The sequence below is a fragment of the Lampetra planeri genome, chromosome 8, assembly GCF_965212315.1.
Source record: "Lampetra planeri chromosome 8, kcLamPlan1.2.h2, whole genome shotgun sequence".
NCBI lineage: Eukaryota > Metazoa > Chordata > Hyperoartia > Petromyzontiformes > Petromyzontidae > Lampetra > Lampetra planeri.
Window position 1 is genome coordinate 15,334,481 of NC_136114.1, and position 16,904 is coordinate 15,351,384.

A 16,904-nucleotide genomic window follows, 5' to 3' on the forward strand; every position below is an offset into this window, starting at 1 on the left:
GTTATTCAGGTCCATCAGCCTATGGGCCTTCCGGACTTGTTTCACGGCATTTACTGAAGCAGGCAAATTCTAAACAGGTTCGACCATCTCGGTTCAATAAACCGGCCTGACTCCGAATTTTACTGATGAGACCCAAAAGGTTGAAACCGCTGCAAAAGGAGTAGAATAGCCCTGGCTACTCCGTGGTGGTGATCACACAATGGTCTTAGTTCGAATTTAGGTCACACCGGTGTGTTTGAAGAGTGAATCGGACTGAAATGTAAATGTTGTGGATTCGCTCTTCAAACACACCGGTGGGCTAAAGAAGTAACGAATTGGCGTCTTGTTAACGTGACACATGTCTTATTGATTGGCCGTGTCGGGTGGTGAAGGGTTGCGACACATTTATACTAACGTGATCTCACCCAACAACCTTTATTATGGACGTATGGCGTGAACCTGAATTTACCCGGCAAGGACACACTGACACAATCAGTCTTTAATGAGATGGGAACTGCCGTACAGAGTACTGAACACAAACGTCACGTGTTATATTGACGTGTAAACATTGAAAGGATCTTACGTTCACTCTTGTGTCCAGGATGTTTGTGGGAATGTGTAACGCGGTCCAATATTGTGTTAGCCATTACCGTCCCTGGTAGCGAAGGGGATTTCCTGAATGTAGAGAATGTATCCTGATTGAGCCGGCCCGGTGCATTGTAGCAAGGGTTGCCGGTTCACCTGGGGGTTCGTGAGATATATCCCGCTGGCCTGCGAGGCGGCCAGGTAGGTGGCAGTGCGGTAGGTGGGTTCCTCGCCCCGTCTGTTTTGGCCCCTTCTCTGCCTGGTTGATGTTCACCGGATGCTCCGATATCCTCCCGCACTGTGCGAAACCAGGCGGTTTGTATTCACGGAACTGGCCAAGCGTGCCGATGTAGCAGCGGAATCCTCCTGATAAAGTGTTGAGACTCAACGAGGTCACTGCTCGGCCCCCCCCGCGGCAGAGTAGCCGCGGGGGGGGGGGGCATGCAGGCATCCTGCCCGCTGGCAGAGCTTTGCATAATGAGGCCCTTCGGGGGGGCAATTAGCGCACACGGCTGCAGGGAACCCCCAGTGTGAGACTGTAACTTTGTGGGGGGGGGGGGGCTGTGAGAATGCCGAGGGGGTGGTGGGTAAACGGCAACCCCGGCGTGAATGCGCCGCGTGTCAACGTCTCCGTGACTCACACGTGTCCATTAGAAGCCCAGCGGGCCACCTCGCTGGGGTAAAGAGTTACCAATTACATGGCCGCTCTGCAGGGCGGTCCGCGGGGAGGGGGTCCAGGAGGAGGAGGTCGAAGAATCGACGGGGACAAGAGGAGACTGCAGAGTGCGTGTCCAGCAGTGGTGGAGAGGGATACGGTGGATTTTGGCCCCCATTATCAATTTCCCACCCACACCTTCAAAACACGGCGCCTGAGCCATTCCGGTCCGTGGACCCCGGTGCAGTTGCACCGCCTGCACACTCGGCAGCGACACCGTTGGGACAGGGTGAAGATGAAGGTGTGGAGGGAGAACGGGGAGTGGGAGAGCCAGGAGAGTTGGCAGAGACCGAGAGCGTTGGGAGAGACAGGACGGGTTGACCGGGACAGATAGTTGCAATAGACAAGACATTGATAGTATGGAGATTCTAGGAGATACAGAGGGCTGGGGAGATACAGGAGAATTCTTGGAGAGTTGGGGAGATACGGGGAGAGTTGTGTGGAGAGTCTGGCATCGTTTCGGAGAGTGGGAGAGTTGTGGAGAGTCTGTGAGAGTTGTGGAGAGGCTGGGAGAGTCTGGAAGAGTTGTGGAGAGTGGGAGGTTTGTGGAGAGTAGGAGAGGCTGGGAGAGGCTGGAAGAGTTGTGGAGAGTCTTGGAGAGTCTTGGAGAGTCTTGGATAATCTGGGAGAGTCTGGGAGAGTCTTGGAGAGTCTAATAGAGTCTTGGATAATCTGGGAGAGTCTGGGAGAGTCTTGGAGAGTCTAATAGAGTCTTGGAGAGTCTTGGATAATCTGAGAGAGTCTGGGAGAGTCTGGAAGAGTGGTAGAGAGGCTGGGAGAGTCTTGGAGAGTCTAATAGAGTATTGGATAATCTAGGAGAGTCTCGGAGAGTCTAATAGAGTCTTGGAGAGTCTTGGATCATCTAGGAGAGTCTAAGAGAGTCAGAGAGTTGTGGGGAGTCTGGGGGAGTTGTGGGGAGTCTGGGGGAGTTGTGTGGAGTGTGAGAGTTGTGGAGAGTCTTGGAGAGTCTTGGATAATCTGGGAGAGTCTGGGAGAGTCTTGGAGAGTCTAATAGAGTCTTGGAGAGTCTTGGATAATCTGGGAGAGTCTGGGAGAGTCTAATAGAGTATTGGAGAGTCTTGGATAATCTGGGAGAGTCTGGGAGAGTCTGGAAGAGTGGTAGAGAGGCTGGGAGAGTCTTGGAGAGTCTAATAGAGTCTTGGATAATCTAGGAGAGTCTTGGAGAGTCTAGGATAATCTAGGAGAGTCTAAGAGAGTCAGAGAGAGTTGTGGGGAGTCTGGGGGAGTCTGGGGGAGTTGTGTGGAGTGTGAGAGTTGTGGAGAGTCAGAGAGTCTGAGAGAGTCAGTGAGAGTTGTAGAGAGTTGTGTGGAGTCTGTGAGAGTCTGAGAGTTGTGTGGAGTCTGTGAGTCGTCCCCGCTGCCCGCCAGGGGGCGCTGTGGCTCTCTCCGCGCCGCGGGTGCAGCCGAGTTGGGTGACGTTGATGGCGGCGGCGTCGGCGGTGGGGGCAGCAGCCGGAGAGAGCGCGCGGTTGTGTGCGAGTCTCGGGCGACGGGGCTGGATTCCCAGCCTCAGCTCGGCCACTCCGGTGCAGGAGGACGACGACGACGAGGAGGTAGTGGTGGTTGACGAGGTGCGAGCACGTGGAGGACAACGACGTGAAGGAGGAGGAGGAGAAAGGAGGAGTGAGACGGAGGAGGCCGCGGCCTCGAGCCCCGGAGTGTCGGAGCGGCCATGGACGACGTGGTGCTGGTCAGCGTGACCGGGGCGAACGGAGAAATCGCCGTGCCCGTCCTCGTCGGCGCCGAGCACATCCACGACCACCACCACCACAGCAGCAGCAGCAACCACCTCAACCAGCACCCGCAGCTGCGGCTTCTCCTCCACTCGCAGCACGAGCAGGAGGCGGGAGACGGCGGCGGCGGCGGCCAGGGCGACGCGGGGCCGCGAGGAGGAGGAGATGACAAAGGCCGCGCCTCGCCCCCGGACCAGGCCGCATTGTCGGCGGGCCCCGCTTTGACGCCGGACCCCGCGGGCTCCCACACAAAGGCGGCCTCCGAGGCGGCCGGGCCCGCGGGGCCTGAACACGACGACGCGGAGAAAGCGTCTGACGGTGACAACATCGTCAACAATAACAACAGCAGCAAGGAGGAGGAGGACGGCAGGAACAGCAGCAGCAGCAACAAAGAGGAGGCCGTGCCCGGCGAGGAGGTTGCACCTCCACCACCACCTCCTCCACCTCCTCCTCTCAATCTCCTGGAGTCTTGCGCTGCCTGTGGCCAGGCCCTGCAGAGGCGGGAGCCCAAGCTGCTGCCATGCCTCCACTCCCTGTGTGCCGTGTGCGTGCCACCGCCGCAGCCGCATATCCCCGTTCCTATGGCGGGGCCGGTCATGAATGGACAGCCTCACCAGCAGCCCCACCACCAGCAGCAGCATCCGCAGCAGCACCCACAACAGCATCCACAGCACCATCAGCAGCAGCAGCATCATCAGCAGCAACAGCAGCAGCCACCTTCGCCTGTGGGGCCCATGTCAGTGCAAGGTGTGTGGGGTCGTGTCAGTGGGGGTCGCATTGGAGGTGATGGTGGTGGACGTGATGGTAGTGGGAGGTGGTGATGGTAATGGTGGAGGTGATGGTAGTGGTGGTGGACGTGATGGTAGTGGGAGGTGGTGATGGTAGTGGTGGAGGTGATGGTAGTGGTGGTGGTGGACGTGATGGTAATGGTGGAGGTGATGGTAATGGTGAAGGTGTTTGTTGTGGTGACATGGTATTTGCACCTGGACGGCAAATGTGTTTGTGTTTACAGGTGTGTGTGTGTGGTGTGTTTGTGTTGAGATGTTTCGATTGTCCATGTTGAGCTGTGCATGTGTTTAGGTTGCTATATTCAAGTGTGCTTGGCGTGGGGTACTGTATATGTAAAGTATGTTCACATTGGTTTACGTTTTCGGTGTGCAGATGTACAGTGCGTGCAGGTGGGTGTAGGTGTGTATGGTGCACTGTGCACGTGTTGTATGCGAATGATTCTCGTGTGATGATTATTTACACAAGAAAGCCACACTTAGTCCAATTACCTTTTTCAGCATGCTCCTTGCATCTTTTTTATATTCGGATAATTTAAGCCAGTTAAAATGTTTGGTGTGCATTGCGTTGCGTGTGTGTGATGGTGTTTTCGTCGGTGTACTTTGTGTGTATTTGTCTTTGTGTGCACGAGGTGTTGACTTGCCAGCAAGCGAGCCTTCCACACTTCACTTGACATCCACAGTGTGCACCTAGCCTGGCACAAGCCCCATGGTAACCTCACCGCCACTTGGTGGTGAACAGCACCTGTGCTTGTTCTGGTGTGCAAGTACAAATTGTGTGTACTGTGTCCAGGTGTGTCTATGTATCCAGGTGTGTGTGTGTGTGTGTGATTATGTGAATGGTGTAAGTGTGCACAGGTGTGTGTGCGTGACGTGTATGTTCAGGTGGTTAAGTATGATGTGTGTGTCCAGGGAGATGTGTGTGTGTGTGTGCACCTTTCTTGACTATGCTTGCACTGCACTTAACATATGTGTCTTGGTATTGCGCAATAACCCACGCGTACACATGGCCAGGTGAGGCCAGGTAAACACAGGTGAGTGTGCTGCAGGGCTCGCTGGGCTTGTGGCTGCAGGTGATTGTGCTGCAAGGAATTATCGCCAAATCCTCATTCTCCGATCTCTAAGCGGGAAATCCTCTCAGAGTCCATATACTTATCAGGAGGGCATTGTGGTGGAATTTGTGTTAGTTTCTTTATTGAGTCTTTGCGTATGAATGTGAGCATGTGATAGGGTTTACAGAGGCAGGTGAACAAATTGCATAGGTGAGCGTGTGGCAGGTAAACCAGTCTGTAAGAGAGCATTTCGCAGGTCGTTTCGATGCAGGTGATGACCCAAAATGCTTCTGCCAGACCTCTCACCAGCGCCCGTGAAGGCGGCCACATCACCCCATTCCCTGCACTGCCTCCCAATTCAATCCTCGGTGCAATTTAAAGATCGCACTCACTGATGTCTTCAAGATCCTCTATGGACTCGTCCATGCCTATCGCTTGTCTCTCTCATCTCACTCTCCTCCCCTCCATGCACTCACCTATCTCTCTCCTCCCATTTCACTCCCCTCCCTCTCCCCTCCCTCTCCCCTCCCTCTCCCCTCATCTCACTCTACTCCTCTCCATGCACTCTTCTACTTCTCCCCTCTCATCTCCGGTTCATCAACCAAGGCTTTAATTTCAATGCCTCCAATTTCAATGCCTCCAGTTGTCCCTTCATTGGGAGGTCGCTCATTCTTCCCTGCTCCCGCTATTGCCAGGAACTCCCTTCCATAATTCATCTGTGCAGTTGATTCCCTGCCCCTGTTTAATTCCAGGCTCAAATTTTACCTTGTATTTGTCTGCGTATCACTGAATGCCTCTTGACAAAATCGAAATTCCCACTGTGTCCGGACCGCTTCTTGAGACGCGGTCGCATGCAGTTGCTAGAAGAATCCACATTCTGTAATGGTGCAGGCCAGTGCGCATGGAGGACTACTGCAGTTGCAAGCGTCCATGCTGCAGGGATGTAGTTGGCGGGAGTGGTGGCGCAGCGGGTAGCGTGCTGCTCCTCCTGGCCTGCTTGTCTGCTGTTTTGGCATCGGCAGTGACAAATCTCTTGGGAGCAAGGACATCACGACCACTCAAACATACAGTGCCACTCAGTCTACCCCCATGGCTTGACCCCAGCACTACTGGGTCCTGGGAAAAAAGTAAAATTTCCATTTGCAAAACTTATATACAATAAGTAATTATAATAAATTCCAGCCTTTCTCAATACACCAGTGGATGATGCCCCCCCCCCCATGTCATGTTGATCCTGGGGTTTCTTTGACCATACATCACCACGCTGGTCAGTGTGGATTGGTGAAGCAGGACCGCTTGTGACATCTGAAATCACTCGCCCACTGATGTTAGCCGTGGCCAGGAATCAAAATCTGTTTGCCGGTTTCATAGCGCAACGCGCTACCCACTGCGCCACAGCTCTGCCTGTATACAGTACTGAAACTATTTAAATGACCAATGTATTTAATCATTGTTAAGGATTTACTCGGGAGGTGACCAAGTCACCCAAAATGAACTCTGTCTCGTCAAAGCTCCAGCTAAGCAGGGTTAAGCTTGAATAGTTTTGGATGGGAGACCAACCATGCACCAACAGGTTGTCTTCGAGACTGGCATGGGGCTACGTGGTGTGCAGCAGTGGAAAGCACAGAAAATCTATTTAGCTGTACTTCTATGCTCCCTGCCGTCACCAGCCCCCGGGCTGACGAACTTGGCGAAGTATGGTCAAATAAACCCTGTGGCCAACATGGTGTGGAGAAACTTTCATCCTGTAGTGGATTTGCTAAAACTCTCTAAGTTAACACTATTTTACAATGACGATGTGACGTGTGTTAAAAACACCCCACTGCTCGTTTTTAACAGCTTTGCCTGGTTGTTGAACAGTGGCTGAGACCTCTGACCCCTGGGACCTCACGGTCCCGAAGGAGCTTAGACCCATCGTGCGCTTTGCCCCGTGACCTTCTCACCTCCTTACCCTGTGCACCATGGGTCCAGTGACCCCTGTGCACCATGGGTCCAGTGACCCCTGACCAGGTCCGCTTTGTCACTGACCTCTGCGCTGGCGTATCACGCCACGGGGTGACTCAAGCCAGCATGCACGCACGTGCTTATTCTGATTCGTGTGGACACGCCTTCCCCCAAGTTATTAATTGCAGCAGCTGTTTACAGTCGGGGAATTCTGCATTGAAACAACAGAACTTTCATTATTACCATTGGCAAGTAAATACTAGAAATGTCAAAACACATAACGGGTAACACGTATATTGTTGCATTCTGTGTGAATAAATCACCTGGAATGTAGAAATATCAGATTTCGTAAGATAAGCAGGTTTGAGCCTCGTTAGCGCTCGGATGGGTGGCCGCCGTGCATCAAAGAGGTGTTAGAGGCCGCTGCGAGGTGACTTTGCGTGTAGCACAGTTGGGCACAGGCAGCAAAATCCGTTGTTGTACCGTACGTCTATGCTTCCATGTCTGTGCTCTCCCCAGCTTCGCCAACTCGCGTTGATCAGCGTGGTGAAGTTTGTTCATATACCACCCCCCTCTGATCGGCACGGCATGGGGAGGCCCTCATCCGAAAGAGCTGCACGATGTGTGCTCATTCGGGTTGATGATTGCGGAGAGCAGAGACGTGGGAGCTTGAATGTACAGTGCAACACTGTTTTATGACACTGCCCTCTGCTGCCCACAACGTTTTCGTTGTGGGTTTTTTGACATCTCGAATATTTATGTGCCAGCCTTAATAGATACTTTGCCGGTGTTACCACGCGGCCATCTCCGTTTGTAGAATTTTTGGCGTTGCAATGCGGTGGAGCTTTACCCCATTACTTTCGTGCAGCATTGGTGGTGTCAGCAGTTGTGGACGCTGCCGCTGCTACAGAGCCGTCCCTACTGGTACGGCGAATCGGGGCGACCGCCCTGGGCCCCGCGCTTGGGGGGGGGGGGTCACGGGGCTTCAATATCACGGCGTCAGATGTAATACTTCTGGACTAGATTGAAGGTGTCGGTGTGGGGGGGTTGCCTACACGGTGCGATTTACCCCAGGCCCGCACCCTCCCTATGCACGGCCCTGGCGGCCGCCGTGGGTTGCACAAGGGTGGCGACTTGTGAAACGTAACCCCCCGGGGGACGCACGGTGGTGGTGGTGGTGGTGGCGCTCGGTGTCTCGTTGCCCTTTGTGATCGCAACTCCGCGGCAGGTCGCCAAGCTGCATCGTCATCGGTGCGACTCCACTAGCAACACCCATCAGCCCCGGTGTTACATAACGCCTTGTGGATGTATGCGCAATCCAAAGTGAAGAATCCATCGATAGCACCGTGGCCTTAAAAGGAGACGTGTGTAATAGGCGACGTTTTGGGATATGGGCCCTTCACAGAAAATACAAAGGCCAGAGAGGAGCCTTCCTCTATGGACTGAGTCTGTTGTTATTTGTGCTTGTGTACCTCTGCTAACACAGTATCACCACACAATGTAAGATTAATACATCATAATGTGAAGGCCACTTGATGTAGGCCTCCCCAAACATTTCTGCCATGGAGTTGCGTGACCATACTTCACCGTGGCGGTCAGTGCGGGTTTGTGAAGAGAGCGGTCTAGAACCGGTGTAGATCTCACTGGCCACTGGTGTTAGCCTTGGCTGGGACTAGAACTCAGCTGGCCGGCTTCTCACTGCAGTCCACAACCATTCCCCCCCTCATTGCGCTTGGTAGCTGTAGTCTAGCAATTGCAATTACACCAACAAAATTAACAAACATCCTGCGTATCTTACATTAGCCTCCCGTCGCCATACCCTATTTGTACAATTAAAACTTTACTTTAATACATTGTAAGACAAATGGTTATTTCCCTTTGGGGTTGTAATTGGTTCATTTGTCATGCGTACTCCACTTGCATGAATGTTGTCATCACATTGGCCGTGTGAACTTTTAACACACGTTTAATTAGCCGCATTTACCCAGCACCCAGCCATATAATTAGTGAGTTGGGGTTTGGCGCAGTAGTTGGGGGACCAAGTCGCGTGCGTGGGCCCTCTGTGCGTGCCACCTGTGTGCTGCCCATGTGCTCTCGTCCTCACGCGTGCGGGTCCCCACACCAATCCGCCCCGCTGTGGTTTCTACCCGGGCTGTGCTGCACATTGCTCTCCCCCCCCATCTGTTCAGAACTTCACTGCCAATTGCCAGAGGCCCCCCCCCCCCCGTGGTGGTTGAGAGCAGATGGGAAGGATATTCTGACGTTCCCCCCCGCCCATTGCAACCCCCCACTTCTGCTCCTCCCCCTAATCCCCCACACCCCCTCCCCCCGGTGGGTGGTTGTAACCGGTTTGAGCCAGTCGTGAGCGGTTGGATCTGGTTGGAGCCCGCCCTGAGCGGACGTGCCAAGCTAATCCCATCAGCCCTTCCGGGCGGCGCTCGGGGAACCAATCGCGTGCCCGCATTACGCATCAGGACCACAGACAGTCAAATGACTCACACCAAGGCACACAGGCGCACACTCAATCACCCCTGGAGCGAGCAGGCAGCCACACTCATGCCTGCAATCACTCAAGCACTCAATCTCACACACACACCGACACACGGTGGAATGCCAGCAGGCTCGCTCACGGGCTCACAATCACTCAGCCACTCAATCTCCTGGTGACACACAGACACAAACACTCGCTCATGGTTTTACGTGTAAAGCCAGAAATGTAGCGGCATACCCCACTGACCAAACTCCTCTGCAAAACCTGCACTATGTGCAGCTCAACTACTCGGAGCAATGTGGGGATTTTTCTGGTTTGGCCAAGTTATATGTTTTTTTCAACCAGTATATATTGTATTCATTTTCATTGCCAGTGTTTTTTGCAACAAGTAGGTTCCAATATGCATGCTTTATTTACATGTTACATGCATGCAAAAGGCACGCATTCTTTTCTGATGGGCATATTTGACTAAATGCAGATAGGACTCTTATCACCTCGTTATCATGGCCAAATGGCTTGAGTTTGTTTTATTTAGTGGCACTATAAATGTGTAAGAGTTGTATTTGCACAAGCAGTTCCATGGCACAACTGATTACAAGGTTGTTGACCTTGTATTATGGTTTATTTTGCTCCGTTTTTACCCAGGTCTCCCTTGCAAATAGAGATAAGCAGACAATACATTGTCATATATATCTGTCTCGCCACACAAATCAGCTGCGGTGGTTGCTTTCTGCGCGTGGCCTGTAATCCAGCACTGTTTATGTGAGGGTTGGTGGTTCTCACACATGTTGTGAAGCTGCACTTCTGGTTCGCCAGGAGAAGGCGGAATGGCTAAGTGCAGACTAATATTTCATCTATCCCTCCTGTGTGGTCTAGTGTTTCCCCCTCGCATGTAGGGGTTTTCTCCCACGTATATTAACTGTCGTTACTTGGCTGAAAATGTCTTAATTTATAGAGGACTGCAGCGCTTGGGCAATTGTTGGTAGCGCCTGCTCACTGCCTGGCTGCTGTCTGACTTGGCTGTGGTTACTCAGCGACTGTGAGATGGAATTTTCATAAGCGGTGATGCTGTATAAAGCAAATCATTGTTATTCTTCAGATCAATTATTTTTTTCAACAATCCAACGGACTTACGGCTTTCTATGCGTGCATAATTTCAGCAGCATTGATTCAATATATTACAAAAAAATAGGTTTTGACATTTGGTGTCCCATCAGCAGTCAGGCTTGCTTCAATCACTACAGGTGAACTGCCAGAGGTGATAGTCCCCAGGGGTCGCAACCTGCGGCTCTTTTAAGGACTGCTTCGCGACGTTCTTTTGCAAGCACCACCGTCTCGTCTTCACATACTTCGCCGCTCTTAAAATATTGATTTCTTTTTTTACCGAATTCGACAAAAAACGGCTCTTGTTGTTTTAGATGCTGACTTGTGATCGGCATAAGGGATGGGTCTATGAGAAAGAGTCTCGATGAGCTCTCATCTGGTTTAAAATATATATATACACTAAGTGATGTATCTTTTTACCATGTTTTTCTACAACCTAAAATTGTTGATGTTTTCCTTGGTTAAATTTGCAGAGCATGTTTTATTGCTATGCCTCACAGCGATACTCTCCGCTACTCCTGGCGCAGTTATCTGGCTCGGCCGCTTCGATGTAGAATTGTCGTTGTTGCTGCTCATCAAGATCAACCATGCGGTCAAGAAGATCGTCACGCCGTCGGCAAATCTCACTCCTAAACGTACCCTACAGAAAAAATACTCAAGAGTTCACGGCTCGGATGGGCATTAATCCAGCAGCGAATTGACCATGGCTCCTGCAGCTGATGACGATGTTTACACCACTGACGCTTACTCATGTGACACGCTCGGCGTCGGTCACAAGTCAGGGCACAGTGGCACAGTACGTACAGTGCCGTCACGTCAGATGCAGCCGCTCTGCACGGCCACGCACGTGGCACCTCACGTGGCACCGCACGGTCCGTGTGACAGCGCCACCGTCGCCTGTCTCACGCCTCGGCGTGGCACATCCGTCACAGATTATAAATACTCTGTCGGAACTTAAGTGAACTATTAATTTCATCTTTTTTTATTCTTCTGATATTTTATGTTTTTTATATGCCTGCAAATGGGATGCAATTATAACGAATCTACATTATTGAATGTGATGTGCAGCCTTTTGTCAAGCCACTGCTGGATGAAGGCCTCTGAGCTGTCAGTCAGAGGATGTTGCTTGATCATACTTCACCGCACTGGTTAGCGTTGTCGGGTGGTGAAGTAGATGGAGGGAGGGATTACTCAGAACTGTTGAGATAAATGTTTAAAGTTACAGCTCAACCAAATACAAGCAGAACTCTTGCCTGTATCTCTGCATATCAATACAACTTGTTTAGTCCAACACCGTATTGGCTCATCAGACAAACATTATCAAAAGGCATTTGTTTAAATACGAAATCTGGACAGGATTCGACCTTCTGGGTCTCATCAGCAGTCATGCGCGTTAAACACATGCTGCCGGGTTGCCGGATGTTAATGGCAAAAGCACGTCATCTGAACACGGGGCCCTGCTTCCATGCAAACTCAAAGATTGTTTGCAAACTCATTATGCGTTGTTGTGGGCCGCTATAGGCGTAAAAGCAGAACTTGATGTAAAAGTGAAGGGGGGGGGAGGTGGGGGTTTTGGGAGGCGGTGACCCAGAATCGTTGAGATATCATCATGATAAGGTCTTGTAAATGTTTAAAGTTAAAGCTCAACCAAATTACTGACCACAAAGCAACAACATCCATTACTGATTACTGCTTTAGCTATCAAGATTAAAGCACCCGTTGTAATCTGAGACGTTACCCATCGCACCCCCATCAGAAATGTATTCATGGATTAACGGCATTGGCTTGGGTGTGGAGGGGATAGTGCAGACAAATATTTGCTCTTAAAATACTTTCTGGGAAAAAAAAGGCATTGAGGTTGTGAATCTGATTCGAACAATTGCTTTTCTGCAGTTCTGGAGTGTTGGGCAACACTGGCCAGTTCTCAGTTACTAATTGATAGCCTTGGACACATGTGATGTGTGCCCTGGGGGGGTGGGTGACAGGGTGACGACTTGGCGAACACACCAGCAGCAGTACAGGAACTGTCCAGCCAGCGCAGGTTCCAGCCCCTTTCACCAGCCGCCTTGGGATTTTCATGGCTGTTTTTTTTTATAATTCAGGGTTCCAATTTGACTGCCGCAGGCAATGGCTTTTTACATGGTTTGTGTCCCAGGGCTGTGAGCACGTGGTATGGGCCGCTCGGGGTGGGGGGGGGCGCTCGTGTTGGCTGGGGGTGCGGTGCGTTTGAGGGAAGCCTTTTGCGGCGCAAGACAAGAGCTGAGAAATAAAAAATGCAGTGCGAGTTTAAAGCCATGGAACATTTGCCGAGCCCCTTTGAAATGGTTAAATGGTTCCAGTTTCAACCGCGGCTTAAGAGAAGACAGCCGAACATTTTGCTTTTGTTATTCGGATTATGTTGGGGATTAATAGATGCGATGATTTTTTTTCTCGTAGTTATTTTGAATCTAAATTGTATTAAATTTGTTCAAAGCCTTCGGACTGGCATAATTAAGATTTTTTTTAATTCTACAAAGATTGTTCAATTAATCCACACGTGTATTTGACGAGATGGACTTAGCGTCCCGGGTTAATGTCTCGCGTTGATGAGATTGGTCCAGCGCTGATGTTAGAACGCGCGGTGTTCTCTGTTTTTGTAGGGTTTCCTGTGGGTTTGCCGCAATGCTTGGCCTGCTCATGTATTGATCTCTTCTCCATGGCCTATTGTCCGCTTCACTGAGATGGGAACTCAGGTCATTGAACATTGGGCCTTGGGACAGGCATGCCAATCAATACAAAATATAAATATACTGCATTATCCAGAGATATCTTTTTTATTAATATGTATACCATATAAAAAAAATATGAGGCAAAAATTATAGAGGAAAATTACATTTTACATCAAAGCTTTTACATGTCACCAACCAACCCGAATACACGTACCAAATGTGTTAACTCTGACAGCGGCCACTTTCACAGAAGGGCCCTGCAAAGTTTTCACATTGGAGTGAGATTTATCCACGTGTGATCCCAATTGAGTAATTTGCAGGTATTTTTTTAGCATTGGGATGTTTGGCCAGCACCTCGTTACATTGTATATATTTTTAGCTTATGGGAGGAAACCGGAAAACCCAGAGGAAACCCATGCAGAACAGGGGGGAAACATACACAGGTAGGAGCCCGAATCGAACATCAAACTCAGGCTCTTATTGCTGTGAAGGACAAGTGTTACCACTGTGCCACCACCCTGTCACCCAATGTAACGTAAATATTGCCTCGTTTCTGCTTCAGAAAGTATAGCTCGTCTCATATGGAGAGTTAATTTTAAGCCAGTGAGTGAGTGACTGACCGGTGTTAAAGATGTGATCATTCTCAAATGAAAGTGAGTTATCTTTTAGCACCTACACATCAAGAGGTGCTGAAATCCAGCACACATTGTCTTTGGACTTTTGAGCTTATTGAGGAAGTCATGAAGGCGCTCACAAGTGATGATAAATATTTCATTCGTGTCCGATTGATATTATTGGGTATTTTTTATTCACGTTTGTTGCCGTCATACAATCGCCACTTGTACCAGAGCCGGCTAACATCATTGGTGAGTGATGTCTGAGCTGGTCCCTAATCTTCACCAACCCGCACTAACTAACTTGGTGAAGTATATTCTAGCAACCTCCACAACCGAAAAGCATGGACAGGCCTTGATCTAGCAGTGGATTGACAAAGGGCTGTAAGTAAAAAATATTAAATAGATGACAACACACCGAGGACATGCGTACAGAGCGGCGCACGTGACATCCCAGGAGCTGCCAAGCACCTCGCGTATTTTGATAGTCGCCCGCTTAATTCAAATTAAAATGCGACCTATAAAATTGTGTGAGCATTCCCAGTGGAGGTGAGAGCGCGGTAATGGTGCCCATCTCCGGTACGTGCCGCCTGTGCGCTACACCTGCGCCCATCACCATCCCCGATTGCGGCGACGCTAATCCAGGAGGGGCACTTTCTCAACCGGCAAGGCGCTAATTTGGGCGAATAAACGTCATTGGCAAAAAAAACTGAAGGTGCCGCAAAATCAAAATTAATATTAATTTGCAGCGCTGTGTTAAGCCAGCGCTGGGATGAAGGCTTTGCCACACGTCAATCATGGGGGTTCTTTGACCGTACTTCACCACGCTCGGTCAGTGCCGGTTGGTGAAGTGGAGCTCTCACCTCTGGTTCAGATATCTCACTCCACTGATGTGAGCGTGGTTGGTAGTGGACCTCAGGCTGCGGGGTGCAGAGGGCAGTGCGCTCACCACCGTGCCACCAGTTCTCCTTCTGGCAAGTTACTTTTTTTTTATTCTGCGATTTTACATAGATTACAGGGGAACCACCGTCAAGAGTTGTTCCGGAATAGCAGCAATGGAACTTGGCCCTTTGTTACTCCTTGCATTGTTAGCCAATCAGCCATCAACCCCCTCCTCTTCCACCACTTGCCTAGCTAATTAGAAATCTCTTCCCGTCTGCTGGAAGACAGTGTTTTGCACATGAATGGGAAGGAAACTGGATAAATGATTCTTGTCTATTGCTGTCACATGTTTATCTGTTGTTTATTTAGTTGTCTTGCTTCTAATCTGTTATTTCTGTGTCTTGGGGGTCGTAGGTCACAGGGCCGCTCCAAGAGCGTTTTGGCCCCGAGGCCACCAGTTGAACGTGAGGGTTGAGGATCAATGTTGGACTTTTGCAAGAACCGGTGTTAGGAAAATGTGCGTTGATAATGTGATCTAATCTTTAACGCCAAGGATTATTTTGTGTTTTGTATTATATTATTTTGTATCCTAACTCTGACCCATATCTTGAAGAGTGGGTCCTTGGCTATAACATCTGGAAGTTCACCAGCATCGGTTCAAACTAGTCTGACACTGATGATGGCATGCTGAGTGTCGAACCGGTCCAAAGGGTTTTGTTGTGCTGAATCAATGCTGCTGAAATTATGCAGTCTCAGAAGGCTATGTGGCAAATGGGTTGTGAAAATAATACTTAAATATTTTTTAAGTGGAGAGACAGATATGAAGGAGACATGTTGCCTGCTTTATCTATTTTCAGTTTTTTTAAAGACCACGATTCATGGTCGATCACCACCGACAGTGATGCGGACATGTTAACGTCTGTCAGTGGAGCGAGTCGTCACATGTGTTGTCGTTCGTTAGGAACAATAACAAGCGAGAGAGCCAGCGCATTAAGGGAGGTCCTCCGCTTTATTCTGGCTTTCCGTCACGACAACAAAACGCAACGATTTAAATGTATCGAAATAAGTAAAGGTGCAGCCCCTGCAATCTCTTTATTATTTGGTTCTTTCGGTTAAGTCACGTCTAAAGATAAAATAATAAATTAAATTAAATAATAGAATACGACGTTTCGATTGCAACACAAGCAATCATCATCAGGTATAATGAAATAGCGACATAATATCTAACCAGAAAACTATAGACAGACATATTAGCAGACAGATATCACAAGATACATACATAGCGAGAGCAACACAGGTGACAGTGAGGGGTGATCGTCTCTGTGGGGTGGCCTTAAATAGACAGAGGGGGGGCGGAGGCAGAGAGAGGGAGGGGGGTTAGAAAAAATTAGCATATCAATGAGTGGTCCAAAAGAAAACGTGGTGCTGCGAGTACGATGGCACAACAAGCACGCCACTGCTGATGGAATGGCAGCGACCAGGGCGTGCCGGGCAGCGGTCAGTTGGAAGTGGAGGTCACTGTCCATGGTCATCTGTCGCTGGCCGGGGTCGCTTGTGTGGAGTAGGTTTTACCCTGGGTAGCGGCACCAGACAACAGCACGAGGGGTAGGGGCTCCAGTCAAGGGTGCAGCCTCGGCGGTTTGAATTTGTGGAAGTCTCTGTTTGGGGTGAGACTGTGCATCCGACTACGATATGGTTAGAATTGAATTAAATTCAGCGGAATATTGCGGGACACCGCTCCGGAGAATGATGTTGGCACGCTATATGCACCTCGCCTCATTTTGTCCTCGTCGTACTGCGGTGGCGTGTGTGGTGGTGCGCAAAACAAATGTGCGTGAATAGTCTAAAGGTCAGTGCTAGGTGTCAACTTTCTTGCCCTTAACATAAACTGCCTTTAATAAAGATGCACAAACGCTTGTGACGTCAATTCACATGAAACATTTAAATGAAAAAAAAATACTGAGTGAGAAACGAAGGCCCAGGGCCATGCTTACCGGTCCAGAGACGGACGTCGGTGACCCGTGCCTGGTGGCTTTGCTCCGTGGTTCCGTGCTGGTGTGTGGGTGGTATCCCAGTCCCTTCACGGCGCCGCAGCGGTGAGATGTTAATTACCTCGCCTGGCACACAGGAGGTCGTGGATTCGATGCTGACGCTGACGGCTATATATTCGGAGTTTGCACATTTTCCCCGTAGTCGCCTTGATTTTATCCAATTTTTCCGTCCACATTTCGGATCATTCATTTAGAGTATTTGGCTGCAATAAATTTCCACATGATAATCCACTAAATTGA

The 16,904-nt window shown here is 50.1% G+C and overlaps 1 protein-coding gene across 1 annotated transcript in view; it reads left to right on the forward strand.

Moving 5' to 3' along the window:
* Window positions 1-2,389: 2,389 nt before the first annotated feature.
* The window catches only part of LOC144720466 (E3 ubiquitin-protein ligase TRIM33-like), a 46,572-nt gene continuing 32,057 nt past the window's right edge, over window positions 2,390-16,904 (forward strand). Inside the window, exon 1 of the mRNA XM_078597268.1 lies at window positions 2,390-3,780. Within this exon, the coding sequence (XP_078453394.1) occupies window positions 2,973-3,780 (808 nt within the window). The 5' untranslated portion in view covers window positions 2,390-2,972. The remainder of the gene's footprint in view (window positions 3,781-16,904) is intronic.